Source organism: Bombus bifarius, unplaced genomic scaffold (genome assembly GCF_011952205.1).
Source record: "Bombus bifarius isolate JDL3187 unplaced genomic scaffold, Bbif_JDL3187 scf7180000010271, whole genome shotgun sequence".
Classification (NCBI taxonomy): domain Eukaryota; kingdom Metazoa; phylum Arthropoda; class Insecta; order Hymenoptera; family Apidae; genus Bombus; species Bombus bifarius.
In genome coordinates, this window is record NW_022885586.1 from 15,366 (window position 1) to 31,860 (window position 16,495).

A 16,495-nucleotide genomic window follows, 5' to 3' on the forward strand; every position below is an offset into this window, starting at 1 on the left:
TCAAATCGTCAGACTCGGAGTATGCGAGTCCGATAGGTGTAGTTAGAAAGAAAGATTTGTGTGTGCGTGTGGCTAGATGGGCCTTGTTACTAGGCGAGTTTAAGTATCAGGTGTGTCATCGGCCGGGGAAAAGTATGCAGCATGTAGATGCTCCGAGTAGGAACCCCCTGCCGAGCACTATGTATGTAACGGAGAGTGAAGACGGGCTGATTGCACGGTTGAGAAGGGCACAGAACAAGGACATCGAAGTCCGTAGGATTTTGGACGCCGCAACGTGCAGTCAGGCCGATGGGCAGGTAGTAAGAAACAATATTTTGTATAAGGAGTGTGAGGACGATGTGCTAATAGTAGTATCGAAGGCGATGCGGGCTCAGGTAGTCAGGCAAGCGCACGAGCGTGGGCATTTCGAGGTTACCAAAACAGAAGCTATGGTCAAGAAGGACTTCTGGCTCAAGGGGTTACGCGAAAAGGTCGAACACGTGGTATCCAACTGCCTTGACTGTAGCCTAACCGAACGAAACATAGGTAAGCTAGAAGGGAACCTGCGAAATTACAAGAAAAGAAGAAAGCGTGCGAAGCAGTACCGAAGGAAGGACCCGCACACACCTCGATTTTATGAAACCTTGGGTCCTAAACGCCAAAGTGACGCATCTGATGACAGCGAGATAGAAGGCAACATCTGAGGGCAGATGTTATTGCAGGATGGCCGAATGTAGTATCGTGGACGAAAGGCCTAAGAAATATCGGGCGAACTATGAACAATGTCGCGAGAACCGAGGCGCCGTCGGGCCCATCAATGTGTCATCGGTCTTTTCAAGTGCATAGTTTCGTGGAAAAGACCTACGTGACCCTGGCTACCAGCGTCTGCAGAACACGTGTGCGGTGGGCCTAGGAAAAAGGCAATAGAATGGGACAACGGCCAGAGAGGGTCAGTCGAGGAGCAGAGTGCGAGTCGAGGAGCCGAGTGCGAGTTGAGCGGAGACGGAGGTTGCGAGTGGCGTTGCCGAGAGAGTGTGGATTGCGCTGTTTTCTGTACGTTTGGCATGAGTAGTTCAGGTTAATCAACAATCGTCTTTTTCTGTCTGATTAACATCTCTATTGTCCACTCCTTGTAAATACATTATATCACGATATTACATATATATGTACGCTGGCATCGCTATGTTGGTAAATGTTCGATGTTATACGTGTCGTAAAATGTAACAGTTCTATTTAAAAAAAAAATTTCGTGTCTATGAGTACGTTAAAAGTTTAACTATAAAAAGTCTCATCTGAGCTGTGCTCCTTTATGGAAGGTATTATTGTGTTTGAAAGAATACAATATATAATAAATGTATGTTCTTTCGAAAAAAGTTCGAAAATTTTCTTTCTTTTATCCGTACTTAACTTTTTAATAAAATGCACGATTAATTCTTGTGTCTCGTTTAAACAGCTTTTGGTCTATCGTTATTTCGAATTATTTGAACATCGTGTGAATTTACTATTTAATTTTACAATATCATTTACTATATAATTTTACAATTATAATTTTACAATATCAATAATTTACAATAAGTGAGGGAAAAATCATTGAATGTTATATCTAGATGTCTATATACTATTTTAAACAATACTTAGTTTCGTCTCTTCATGATACTTACTGGCAATACCGAGTACAAATACGATGTTCTTTGAAAATAAAAAATGGATTTGAAAACGTTAATGCACGTTTTTTTTTTTATTTATTTGTTGAAATTACAAACAATTCTCGCGTTGAGAATTTTCAGTAATTTTTCTGGCGTGGCGCAGTGACATGGCTGTTTATTTACAATAAGTTAATACTTATTATAGATAGGTATAATTTATAAGTATTATAAGTAAGTGCATATGCTTAATTTGGATAATTAAATGAATCTAACGTTTAGGTCTAGCGGGTAGTGCCTCTTCAGCCTGCGAATCTGGTCCGTCGTATCGAGTAGTCCAGTGATTAGGGGGTTTCGGTGTTTGTTGACTCTTTTGCTATATCTGTCGCTATATTTTGCTATTTCCTCTTTGACGGTGGGTATCTTGAGGTCGCGGTGTATTGTTTCATTGGTTACATACCAAGGTGCGTCAATTAGGGATCTTAGCGTTTTCGATTAAAAGCGTTGGAGTATTTCAATGTTGGAGTTACTTGCTGTTCCCCATAGTTGGATTCCGTAGGTCCAGACAGGTTTTATTACGGTCTTGTAGAGGGTAATTTTATTGTGTATGTTTAGTTTGGAGCGTCGGCCCGTGTGCCAATAGAGTTTTTTTAGTTTGTCCTTTAGTTGCTTCGTTTTATCTGAGATGTGTGTCTTCCACGTTAGTCTCCTGTCCAGGGTCATGCCCAGGTATCGGACTGTGTCCCTGCTAGGAACTGTTGCATTGTTGATGGTGACCTGGGGGCAGGTTTGTTTTCGGAGCGTGAAGGTTACATGTGAGGATTTCTTTTCGTTGACTTTGAAGCCCCATTTGTGAAACCACTTTTCCATGGAGTCGAGACTTCGCTGGAGAGTGGATGAGGCTATTACCGGGTCTGCGTGGGTAGCTAATAGCGCTGTGTCGTCTGCAAATGTCGCTATTGTTATATCGTTTGATATAGGTAGGTCGGAAGTGTAGATGGAGTACAGTAGGGGTCCGAGGACACTACCTTGGGGTATGCCGGCTTCTATTGGGAATGTTGCGGAAGTGGCGTCTAGGCATTTAACCATGAATTGTCTATTGGTTAGGTAAGATTTTAGGATGGAGTAGTAGGGGTGAGGTAGGATCTTTTTAATCTTGTATAGTAGCCCTTCATGCCATACTTTGTCGAATGCCTGTTGGATGTCTAGGAAAACCGCTGAGCAATATTTTTTCTTTTCGAGTGTTTGGCTGATCGTATGAGTTAAGCGGTGGATTTGCTCTACTGTAGAATGATGTTTTCGGAAGCCGAATTGGTGATCTGGGAGTGTTTTCAAGTTCTCTAGGATTGGAAGGAGTCGGTTCGTGAGCATCTTCTCGAATAGTTTGGACAGGGTAGGTAAAAGACTGATTGGGCGATAGGAGCAGGTTTCGTATATCGGTTTACCGGGTAATCAATGAGATTTTCCAGGCCTTAGGATAGTGTTCCAGGCGAAGGATAGCATTAAAAATCGATGCGATGAGTGCTATCCCTTTTGTGGGAAGTTCCTTGATTGCTTTAGTGCCTATTAGGTCGTGTCCTGCTGCTTTCTTGGGGTTTAGGCGACTGATTGTTTCTATGGTCTCTGCAGAGGAGACGGGTTCGATAGGAGGGGACATTTGGAAGGGGGTGTGCAGGTATTCAGTAACGTCCGCGGCGGCTTTGGGGGAATGGGGTTTGAATACTTTTGACAAGTGTTTAGCAAACAGGTCGGCTTTTTCTATAGGGCTTCGCGCCCATCCACCTTGCGGACGGCGGATAGGTGGGATTATTTGTTGGGGGCGTGTGAGTTTCCTGGAGGCCTTCCATAGTGAGTAGTTGGAGTCGGCTGTGGGGGATAAGCTGGCGAGGTATTTATGGAAACAGTCGTTTTTATAGTTTTTTAAGGTTCTGGATAGCTTTCTAGTTGCGTTGTTTAGTTTGCGTTTGTCATCCGGTGTTCTATGGGTCTGCCATACTCTTCTTAGTCTACGTTTTTCTGCTATTTTTTTTAGTATGTATTGGGGATATTCTTGTTTGCTGTTAGATGGCTTTGTCGGTGTGGAGAGGCGGATTGCGTTTATTATGCTCGTGTTTAAGTATTCCGTGGCTGCTTCGATTTCTTCCTTTGTTTTTAGTGGGGTGAAGGCTGAGGCTGAGTGTGTAAAGACTTCTCTGAAGAGCTGCCAGTTGGTGTGTTGGTTGTGAATGGAGCCATTAGGTGTATTCTCGATGATTGTTGAACTGACTGTTGCTATCACGGGAGAATGATCAGAGGAGAGATCAGCCGAGGAGTTGATCTGGACGTGTCTTGATGGGATATTTTTAGTTATGAAGAAGTCGAGAAAGTCGGGTATTTTGTTGGTGTCAGTGGGCCAGTATGTGGGTTCGTATGTGGTGAGGTAGTTGAGGTTGTTGTTTATTATGCTGTTTAAGAGGTTTTTGCCTCTTGCTGTAACCAGTCTGCTGCCCCATTGGATGTGCTTGGCGTTATAGTCTCCTCCAACTATGAATCTATTGCCCAGGGTGTCCAGGAAGTTATCAAAGTCTTCTTTGGCGATGGAGTGTCTGGGAGGGCAGTATACTGCTGAGGTGGTGATTGAGCCATGACAGTCTTCTACTGCTACGTTTGTTGCTTGGAGGTAGTCTTTCTGGAATGATGGAAGTTCGTAGTGCTTAATACTTGCTTTGATTATTATTCCGGTGCCACCGTGGGCCTTTCCGCTGGGGTGTTGGGTATGGTAGAATTTGTAACCATTTATTTTCAGGTAGCTCTTGTCGGTGAAGTGGGTTTCCGATACGAGCATTACGTCGATTTGCTGGTGTTTTAAGAAGAGTTCTAGTTCAAGTTTGTGTTGCGCTAGACCGTTGGCGTTCCACAGTGCTATGCGGCTTGGTTTTATTTTGAGTCGGGGCGTGCTAATTTTTCCACGATGAGTGTTAGTAGCGATAGCAAGTGATTTATTTGCTCTGATTGTTTCTCTATTAGCTTTTCACGCCTTGAGGAGTTGTCTGTGTTAGGTGGGTTGGGGACACTGTTTTGGGGAAGATTCCTTTGGCTGTTCGGGTTATTTTGGATGCCTTGTACTGCTTGCGCATAGGAGGTTGAGGTGGAGATGAATTTGGTAGGACTGGGTGTTTGGTTGGATGAGGGGGTTGGGGTAGTCGCGAATTTCAGCGGGCTGGGTGTTTGGTTGGATACCTCTTTTGCTCTGAGCTTAGGGTATCTGTTCGTGTATAGTGTTTTACATTCTGGGCAGCCTTTGTAGTTTGCAGGATGGTCCCCTAGCCAATCAGAAATGGCCGGTATTCTATGAATCCTTCTCTTCAATGCTCGAAGAGCTGGATATTTATCCAAAGCTGATGCCCCAAACATATACTCGAAATTTTCAAGGGCCGCTGCAAACACGAAGTCCGCCCATGTCGTCTGAAAAAAGGTTTGTATACATTTATTTTGTACCTCCTCTATTAAACAATTTTTTTAATTTACCTTGAAAAATGTGAAAAATCGAACTCTTAACTAAAGATCACTAGCTTTTTAGGAAGAATTTGGATTTTTATTTTATTGTCAGAATTTAATCTTCATTCTCTTTGCTTTCTTCAATATTGCCTCAACAAGTTCCTGTGGTTCACGATACTTGAAATATATACAATGTTACCAGCGTGGAAAGTGTCTTGGAAACTTGGAAAATCTTTCAAGAGGAACAACATTGCTAACTGAGATTCGAGAAAGGAAAGGTAAGTAAATCCTTGCTTCTACCTAGAGCTTTTTTATTTACTTCTGTACTGTTATTAAAATTTCATTAAAAGTACCAAGAATGTCGAGATATAAACAACCATTTGTGGAAAGGTCAGGAGAAGCAGAATTATCGAATAAACGTTATATAACTCTTAGTGATTAAGTAAGAGAAGAGAAACGAGAAAAAAGTCTTTTATCTAGGTCTTAATAAAGTATACTATATTTATCTCCATATCAAGAATAACAACAAGATATAAACAGTCTTCTAGAAATTGAGTAAATATTACATAATTACATCTTGAGCAATATTTTGCGTCTTAGCTTTTGCTTAATCATTATGATAATCTTAAATATCTGTAAATTCTTCACAGACTCTTTGCATCTTCTATACAGGTATCTCATGATCATGTGATAACACACAGGAAGAAAAAATAGAGGGAAAAACAGCGTAAAAAAAGTTGCGTGGGAGTATCGTCGCACTACATCATTCGACAATTGATGCACGTCATGGCGATCGTCACGGTTTAAAGCAGGCCATCAAAAACACGTTTGTTATCGTACGGAAAAATCTGCGACGTTCCAGCTGTTCAGGTGCATCGAATTGTGAATCATCGGCGGTACGAAGCAAGGCGAGGGGCGTAAATAGAGAAAGAAGAGAAGAGAAGGATTCGCATAAATGATAAAATATAATCGTTCGTTCCTCGTCGATGGCGGATGGATAGCTTTAATCGTGGACGATATCGATACGATTATATTTTATATATTTGAAACAAATGTAAAAGACGAGCAAAAACCAGAGATACGATCGTTATGATATTATTCAATCGGTAGCCTATTTACCTCGTTTTTTGTTCACCTTCTCTGTCTAGTAATAATTTTTCGATTCGACTGGCGTGACGTTACGTTGGCGGTGTAAAAACACGATTTTAAACACCTGCGGATAGTTGCATGAGTTTCGAGCGATTCCATTCCCTTCGATTTATATTTATGCGATCAACGCGCAGATCGTTAACGCATTATGCAGACAGCAGATGTTACGTAATCACACATATCGTAATTGGAAATTAGTAACGTTATCGCTTACCAGGATCTTCCTGTCTTTGATCATTGAGTAACACTTCGTTGTCCTCGCTCCTTCCGCGGATAACCAGCGTTTATCATATAGAGACAGGGATTTGCAAAGAATAAAAGTTGTAGAACGTTGAAAGGCGTTGAGAGAAACGTGATGTTATCCCGTTATTCGTTAACGCAACGCAGTTAAAAAAAATCCCGTAGAAAGGTTACGATAATAGATAACCTGAGTCGAGTGTTTGTCGGGGGATCTAAAAGATTCTTTCGAGTTGAGCGTCTGAGATTGCAGAGCAGAAAATTTGGAAGCCATCGAATTCGTGATGTCGATAGAAATCTTTAGTTGGAATCGTTGTATCATAACGTAGTCTGCTTATTGTCGATAAGACTTTACTAAACTAAAAGTGACTACTAAAAGTTTCTATCCTCTAAATTCTATCTACGATTCTATAATCTAAAAACTGACTTTTGCAAACAAACTGTAACATTCGCTTAACGGAAAGACATACGTATCTTGTTTGTACTCGTCTTTTCACAATGAATTCTTGAACGTCTGTCTCTGTGGTGAGACAAATGCAAAGTCATCTCATCAGTTACTCACCTTGCTTCAAATCTCCAAGAGTATCGACGAGCTCGTCGCATATCATCGCATCCCATTCGTCCTTTCCCATTAGATCGTACTTCCTCGCTAAGTATCGCGCCACAGCGTTACTCTGCGCTACCGGTTTCCCGTCTATCTCCAGCACAGGCAGCTTTTTATAAGGCATTGCTAAGAACAAACATGGCTCATATGAACACTGTGTAGAGGGAAACGATAGATAGGAAATCACAACACAGCTTCCGAGGCCGTTGCGTTCTTGTGAATAGATGAATCGAAATCATTTCGGTTTTAATCAACATGGCCTAGTAAAGAAATACAGAAATGTCTTCTTTCTCCTTTTTTTCTTTTCTTACGATTACGATGGACAGGGTATCGCGTGTTTTTGACTGTTGGGAAGAACAGAAGTTTTTAAAATCAAGGATAAAAGATAATACCAGACACGGAAAAAATATTAGAAAATGTACATGGTTCTTGTAATGAAAATTGAAATACAAGGAATATAAATCGAATGTCTCTTGCGAACGTAATTTTGTGTTTTACACCGACAGGATTGATTTACAGACTTACGTTGATTTTTTGTTTCTCTATCTGCAAGCGACATATAAGATTATATCGAAGACTATGCTGCGTAAAACTTTTATTATACTATTTACGATAGAAATGTCGCAACGGAAGATCGAATTTTATGTCTGCTTTGTTCTTTCGACTTTTTAGCTATGTTCTTGTTCATTTCCGAACTGATTTCAATTTTTTATCCTTTTTTTCCGACAAGTCCTAAAAAGTTTTTAAATTAACGAGAAACGTAGAAGTATTTTTGTATTCCTATTTTAAGTCACCTATTTACGGTTTTCTCAAAATATTCGAAATGCTTCGATTCATTGAAAACAATAAAGATTGCAACACAAAAATTCGAGAATCGTAAGTGAATTAAGTTGGTATTCGATAAACACGATATTACGGAAGCAAAACTTAATGAAAAGTTCGACTTTATTCCGTATGAAATTTTACTTTAAGTAAGTTTAGCCTGCACGTGAAACGAAAGTTTTATATACAGAAAAGTTTGAGTAAATGGTAGATATCTGAGAGTTGAACGATGAAAGTAAAAATCGATTCTTCACGCTTACAATCCTTGTATTCAGGCCAGAGTTGTAGGGGGATCCTCTCGTCGATATACTCGATGCCAATATATGCAAATATGTACCGTATATGTTCGGCACTACCACGGGCATTGAAGTAGATTAGTTTGTAGGTAGGTTCGTCGCTCATTTTCCTTGCTCTGTCAACTTATCGAGAAAAATGTTACAATTAACTCGTGTAATTAACAGACTGTGTGCGTGTTTGTGTGTAGAGAGAACAATTTACTTATAGATGGAATAATTCGTATAATACGCAAAATAAATCATTTAGAAGGCTGGAATATGTGTTTTTGAAACAATTAATTATGTCGAAAAATATTTCAAACGAGATATAATTATGAAAAAAATAATAATTAAATGTATGTAAATGTATGTAATAATAGTTAAATGTATGTAAATGTAATAATTAAATGTAATTAGTTGTGAAAAAAATAATAATAAAAAATAAATAAATGTAAAAAAAGAATTAAATGTAATTAGTTTCTTTTTACGCACGCGATATTATTGGCGATATATGAAGGTCAACTTTATTTTTTTAAATAGATATATTTATACATATATTTATAGATATAAATACATATATTATATAGATATAATAGTATATATAATATATATAATAATATATATGTCGAGTCTGAATCTCCGAGTCCGAGCTCGAGGCGCCCTCCCGGGGAGGGCTCGCGGGAGGTAGCGGTTCTGCGTTGAAGTTCTCCATCGTCCGGTCGCGCGTGGGGTACCTTTATTGTCGATAGTTACACTAGTGACGAGGGCCTCAGGCTTGATAACGAATCCGTGACCAACGGGAGGACAGGTTCCCTTGCTCTAACTCACACGTGCACCACTCCCTGCTCGTAAGGCACTCGACTTCCTTCACCGATCAGCTCTCTAGCAAGACTGCTCGTCATCCCAACGACGCCACCGAAACAAGACTCCGGTCGAGTATGTATGAGGTATGTATATATATATATCTGTATTTTCTTTTGTTCTTTCTTTTTAATTTATGTGATCTGAGAATTACATTTCTGAGAGTTCGGTGAAATTCGATGCTTTATTTTTATCAGTAGAATCTTCCTTGTCATTGTCAGAGCGCAGACGTTTACGCGTTTACGGAAAGTTTAAGGATACAAAAATACAGAAAAATGTAGAAAATATGCAAGAATATGTAAAATATCGAAAGTACAGTACTTCTAATAATACTTAGTAGCATGCTTACAAACAAATTTCTTTTGTATTTCTTGAAATTGCGGAAAGATTCGCGGTAATTATCGGATTTTTGTCCTCTTTTATCTGCTTTTTTTATTCGCAACTTATATGAGATATGAATTAATATTCAACGACGTGCGCTCTGTGCCACGAAATGAATTATCTCGCGTTAAGACTGCGGCAATTCTTACGTTTGATATTTCATTTAACGAACAGCCGCGCGTTCCTGAGTTTAAAAACCGCCACTCTGAACTTACGCTGAGAATAATATCAGGAAAAGCGAACGAGAGATGATTAGAAAGAAAATGCGAGGAGCAGTGAGGGGGATATTACTAGACTGCGCTTTTTTGTGCAAGTATAGCAGGATGTTTGGGAGTGTAAAATTTTAACGAATGCGTATAATATGAAAAAATATATGAAATATCCAAGGTATAGTTTTATTAAACTTACTTTTTATAATGCTTCGTAGGTAAAACAATTTTCTATCCAGATTCCACTTTCTCAATTATATTTTCAAAAATGCTCGATAAGGAGTACAATTTTCTACCCAGGTTGTACCTTTCTAATTATATCTTCCAAAATTCTTGATAGGTGAAACAATATTCCACCGACGATTTACTTTTTTAATTGTATCCCCAAAAATATGGACCTGCTTAACGTTTAGATATTATTATTTTTTTCGTTGTTACTTGATACGGCTAGCAATTAAATAGTGAGAATAAGAAGAATTGGAAGTGCCATTTTCGAAAAAGAATTTTGGTTTTAAATTGGAAATTAAATTTGGTTTGGACATATATGACACAATTTGTATGGACAATGAAGAGTACGAATCTACGAATTTCGAGGTAAAAGTATTGATATATGTATCGATATTTCTGGTCGTTACAATATCTCTAATCAATACAAAGTTCTAACTGAATGTTAGAATGTTAAACGTTAAAACGTTTAAAACGTTAAAATGTGTATCGAATCGTTGTAATTCCAAAGATTTCAATTGATGTAATGTAATAATAAAGTATAAAGTATAATAAAGTATAAAGTATAATAAAGTATAAAGTATAATAAAGTATAAAGTATAATTTCGTCTGTGGTACAATCTTTCTATTCCATTTTGTTACGTCACACCACGAGCAATATGGCAACCAGATGTCACCGGATACTCGCAGCGTATCCTCCATAGTTTCAAGTACCTTCCATAAATCTCATAGATTTCCTAGAAAAGGTCCTTCAAACCAAACAAACGTCTGTTTCCGAAGAATTTCTAAAGACTATTGTCTACCCCGACTGGACAAGGGAAAGTTAGTTTTTCTCACGTATGCTGCAACTTTCCTCCCACTAACCACTTTCTCTCGAGGGCGGTTAAGACCCTTCGTTAACCAATTAACAACGAAGCCACTTCCTTCACTCTCCTAACTAAAATCGTCACCAACAAATCCGATGGTCCCGTGCGCTAGACACACCCATCCTTAGCTTTCCTCCGAGACAGTGGGACATCAATCACATCTCAACCTACATCAGTGATAATACATCGACGGTCGACTTTCGAACACTTTTGGACACATCACCACCTTATCATCATAACATACACCAAGGCTGTGATGCACCTCAGTCCACATCAGAGATAGGATATGGCCCCCTGACCTTCGGACACTTTCTACATCATAACCTACACCTAGCCCCTCAACATCCTAAAACCAAAACGTATATAAACCGAGACTTCACCCAGCTCGGGCAGTTCTTGTTCTTCTTCTAGTTGCTGTACTCATATAACCCCTTTTCTCCAGGTCGGTATTATTTTGTAAGTGTGAACATTTATAATAAAGATTTATAAAGGAAAATAAGTAGTTGGGTTACGACTCAGCCTTCTTACTACCACACAAGTACCGACTTTACGTGACATTTTGGCGATCCTGCCAGGATCTATTCACTTCAGTGAAAACGAAATTACGATTTCGGCGTACGCGCATCATTGAAGATCGAAGGATCAACGGACCCAGTGCGAATCTTTGCTACTACGAAGCCCTGCAGCAACTTTCAACGTTCCATTACGGTGAAACTAGACGAAAGGACTACGGTCAGCGCAGAGCAAGCCTACAAATAAGATTCGGAATCTAGAACCAACCAGAGAGGAAACATCCCTGAGACTCCTCAACGGTCATAGCTACTACGGTAAGCTGAAAAATCTGGATTCATTTTCACGATACCGTGTGAGAAAACCCAGTTTCTCAAGCGCTTCGAGTCCAAATAGCAACAGTAGCTCAGACTCAATAAGCATCATGCCCACATCACGAAAAGACAAAGTCGAAACTATTGAAACCGTTTCTACAAACGGAGGTACGGACAATTCGATTCGTGCCATAGTCGACGTAATTCAAAAACAAATTGAAATTCTTGCGCAACGTATAGAAGAAGACCAAATGATGACAGCGAAAAATGCGTGTGACACTACAGAATCAAAAACTTCAGCAGATCTTATGTCGAGAAATTTAGATGCTAATACACAAGAGAAGTCTTTAGAGAATAAAGATGACAAGAATCCATCTCCACCTATGTTAGATAGTAGTAAACGGAGCAGTCGTTATAATGTTGCTGCAAAGCCTGCTACTTCGCCAAAATTTGAAGAAATTGTTTATAATCAAACCAGACAATCAAACACAAATAAAATTTTGCGAAGCGCTTTAAAGACGAAATTAATCGAAGACAAGTCTGAAATAATTAATAAACAAAAGGCATCGGAAAATGTAGAAAATAAATTTGCCAAAGAAGAAAAAAGAGGTGTTAAACAAAAATCAATTTCAGATAGTGAAAACGAAACAACTGATACTCGTCAACGAAGGGAAGTTCTTTTAACGAACACAGCTAGTGATAGCGATAGGTATAAATCTGTAGAAAATGATAATGCAGTAACGGGTGTAATAGCAACTGATGAAGCGAAACATAGAGGCAGACCTAGGAGATCGGATAAAGTCGAAGTTAAAAAAGATGAAGATACAAGGAAGATCCTACAAAATGAGAAGGGTGGATTAGAAGAACAAAGAAAACTCGAAGAAGATACAAAAGAAGAAACTACAGAGACAGAAGTCAATTCAAAAGGTATATTCAATAATAAGTGCGATTTACTTGATACCGAAAGAGCTTTTGAAATTAATGATACGGTTCAAGATATTAAATTTACTGAAGGTAGAAGCCGCACTCAAAATGATATGGAAGATGTAGTAGAAGATTCACAAGAATTATCTAATAAAAGTAAGTTATCAGAAATAAGGATTGCACTTAACAAAATTGAATATACAAAAACTATTTTACGGAATAAAAAGAATTCATTAGAAAGAGAAAGAGGAGTAAGAGAAAAGAAGAAAATGTACAGACAGAAATTATTTCAAAAAATATATCAGATGATAAATGTGATTTGCTTTAGAAAAAAAAAAAAAAAGAATATTATCCACAAACTACATTAGGAATTTATCTATTTTAGTGAGGAGAAAGAGAAAGGATAGAGGAGTTGATCAATAGACTGTGGATTTTGAAGCGTTTATGAAAAACTTACAATTTTAATAAAATATTCAATGTAAAGTCTTTGTTATAATATTCAAATAAATAGATGAAAAAAAACTGAATTTGCATAATTACTCATGGCTTATTGATCAATCATGCGACTCGTTCAGAGGTAACTCGAGTTGTAAAGGCGACAATTTATTAAAAATGGTATATCTGACGTACGATGCATTTGCTCATGTTAAACTATTTAAATAAGTATAAAAATCACGCGAAAAAAAATCTACTGAAAATAATGTTGAACTAGTTAATAATAATAAATCATATAGTGAAACACAAACCTTAAATCAAGATTTTAAGTTCAAAAAAAAAAAAGAAAAAAAAAAGAAGAAAGAAGTTGATAAAATGACAGCAACATGTAGCAGCAGGCGAGAGAAAATAAGCCAAATTTCTAAAAGAAGAAACGATGCTCAAGAACTCGAAATTTCTCGAGTGGATATGCTAAACAACGAATTTAATGAACAGTTGAAAGAACGTGAAACAGCAATAGAAGACTTACATCAAATGTTAAAGCATCAATCGGAAATTCATAAAGTTACCTTAAATGAAGCAAGTTTGAAAATAGGAGAACTCTCTGATAAAATTAAATGTTTTAAAGGAAAAGATAGCCAGATACCGAAACGTAATGAATTACTCGAAGAAGAACAGAATAAATGGAGAAGTTTAGAAAAAATGATTACAGAAAAACTTGAAGAAGAAAAATCCCGTTAGGAAACAGCTGAAGACGAAGTGAGAAAGCTTTCCAAATATAACGAGCAACTTCTAAAAGATTATCAAGAAATCCATAAAAAAAAAAAAAAAAAAGGTAAAGAATTAAACATGTACCTCAACTGAAAGATAAAATCAATCGACAGGATTTATATGCGAAGAACATAAGAACACAATATATAGAACAGCACAAGGTGATCGAAAAATTGAGAGCAAAAGGAAAACGTGTGCATAATAAAGGTAAAGAGAACACATAATGTATCTTCACCAGGGGCACATGATCCAAAATTAAATAATAAAATAAAAGGTTTTGTTACTGAAAAGTTAGAGAGATTTCATGACAACAAAAGCATTGCCTGTGCAGAGTGCAGTGTATCAATGTGCACTAAAAATGCAAGCAACGTGACGATTACTTTTAGAACACCACAAGCACCACGAAAACACAATCAAGACCAAACAAGATCAAGTTCAAAAGTGAAGTTACGTGAGCTTATTACTGCTAACGACCAAAAATTGAATTACGATCCCGAGCATCAACTCGCTGTTCTTCAAGTAGAATGTTCCGACAAAGACAGGACGACACAAGAGTTCGAGAAGCACATAGAGGACATGAAGGAGGAAGTGCAAAAATTAGAATTGCAACTCGACGAGTTACAAAGAAAAAAAAACACACACACACACACGCGCACGTAAAAAGAGTTCAATCTTTTGGAATACAAATTGAAGAACTAACAATAAAATTAGAAGAAATAACATAAGTCACAAATATGAAGTTGACTTGCTGGAACAAAAAAAAAGGGCCAAACTTAATTCATGTGTTAGTAATTCAATGGAGGAACGTGAAGCTGGAGCTAAAGATGCAAAAGAGATAAAATGTAGTTCTTGAACCACAAGGACAAATAATCTGCCCTTCAATGTGAACTAAACGAACTAAAGGGTGAATATGAAAAAGTGGGTGATTTTGGATATAAATATGAAGAAGAAACTAATAAATTGAAACTGGATTTTGAAAAATAAGAAAAATGATCCTTGTCAATGAAAATAAATTTGAAATATTGCGTAGGGTAGAAATTGAAGGTAAAGTAAAAGATATGAACGAACAAAATAATTTTCTTAGAAAAGAACTGGAAAACGTCCAAAAACTTTCCAAAGATGTTAATAATCGCTTACTCGAGGCGAACCAAGAATTAAAAGATTCACATAGAAAACACACTCCTATTTGAAAATTGAAAAAAAAAAGAAAAAAAAACATCAGGAAGAATTAGGTGATATAATAAAACTTCATGATGAAGAAAAATATAAACTGATACAGCATTGGTGTTCTGTAGAATGTCAAACTGCCATAAAGGGTTACATTGATGGAAAAGTGCAGTAAATATTTAAATAACAATCCATGACTTCTTAAGTAATTGTAACAATCTTGATGTTTTACTATGGAACAACTAGATGAAGTGCACAGTGACATTAATAAAGTAGAATCATCGATAAAAGTAGATGTATCTTCTTCATTAATATCAGAATCAACGACTGATATTATAAAGAATGTGCATGATATTCCAGAAAATCAAAAAAAAAAAAAAAAATAAGTCACAGGAATGTACAGATAATACAATTCAAGATGGTTTGGTAGTAAATAAATGTGATGTAACAGATTTAAATAAAAACAAAAAAAAAATTTTTAAAGTAAGGGAAGTAGTGAGACAGAGAGCATAAAGAACGCTGCGATTAATGAAGTAGAACAAGAAATAATAAATTTCAAACCACACATTGAACATTGTCAAATAACTGTACTTAAGATTGAAGACATTAGCTTTATACCGCTCAAAACTAGCAACTGTTACATTGCGATACCAGCAAATCCGATAGAAATAGACACAATTTGCCAAACGAAGCATACCTTACAAAAACTTGACAAGCCTTCCATCATAAGAGCTAACACTTCTTGCGATATATTGTACAAAGACGAACACATGCGTATAGGCGAAACAAAAAACGAAGTCATATACGAAATCAAAACAAAAACTATAGCGCTCAAAACAAACGATAGTTTCACTCATCTATTAGATAAACTCGAGCGAGCACCGAAAATAATAGATAATCTACAAGGCTATAAAACAACGATCGATAAAATAGGCGACGAGATAGAAACACTTAATTTCGAACACAGAATTAAAAATATACAGTATTGGGGACTAACCACGCTCCAGATATTAGGGTACATAGCATTAGGCATACTAGGTATATAAGGATTAAACAAAATAGGGGTATTCAAATGCATCAGGAAATGTATACCGAACAAACTATGTATCAATTTATTTTGCTGCCGAAATGAAACTGTAATCAACAGCCACAATGCGACAGTCCCACCAGTACCACTCACCCTGGGCTCAACACCCAACATCTATATTCCAACCAACACAGACCACTCAGATGAAGAGGAGGAATCAGCTGTAATTTTCAAGCCACGTCAAGTCCGATTCCACAAAAGTCTTCTGAAGAAAACTTGAGGGATCAAGTTCAATCTAAAGAGGGGGGTATGTGACATCAATCACATCTCAACCTACATCAGTGATAATACATCGACGGTCGACTTTCGAACACTTTTGGACACATCACCACCTTATCATCATAGCATACACCAAGACTGTGACGCACCTTAGTCCACATCAGAGATAGGATATGGACCCCCGACCTTTGGACACTTCTGGATACATCACCACCTTATCATCATAACATACACCAAGGCTGTGATGCACCTCAGTCCACATCAGAGATAGGATATGGCCCCCTGACCTTCGGACACTTTCTACATCATAACCTACACCTAGCCCCTCAACATCCTAAAA

The 16,495-nt window shown here is 37.6% G+C and overlaps 2 protein-coding genes and 1 long non-coding RNA gene across 3 annotated transcripts; 1 reads left to right on the plus strand and 2 right to left on the minus strand.

Annotated features, from left to right (window-relative positions):
• Positions 1-1,159: 1,159 nt before the first annotated feature.
• On the minus strand, positions 1,160-5,037 carry LOC117216302. Its single transcript, XM_033462910.1, has 2 exons — positions 4,639-5,037; positions 1,160-1,208 (listed from the first exon to the last, which is right to left on the minus strand). Exons 1-2 carry the CDS (start codon positions 5,013-5,015, stop codon positions 1,160-1,162), a joined length of 426 nt encoding a protein of 141 aa, XP_033318801.1. The 5' UTR covers positions 5,016-5,037.
• On the minus strand, positions 4,929-8,313 carry LOC117216480 (hematopoietic prostaglandin D synthase-like). Its single transcript, XM_033463191.1, has 3 exons — positions 8,127-8,313; positions 7,048-7,215; positions 4,929-5,066 (listed from the first exon to the last, which is right to left on the minus strand). Exons 1-3 carry the CDS (start codon positions 8,311-8,313, stop codon positions 5,029-5,031), a joined length of 393 nt encoding a protein of 130 aa, XP_033319082.1. The 3' UTR covers positions 4,929-5,028.
• LOC117216481 lies at positions 5,171-6,290 on the plus strand. The gene is made up of 2 exons (XR_004489375.1): positions 5,171-5,377; positions 5,772-6,290. It is a non-coding gene; the product is annotated as an uncharacterized LOC117216481 (long non-coding RNA).
• Positions 8,314-16,495: the final 8,182 nt, after the last annotated feature.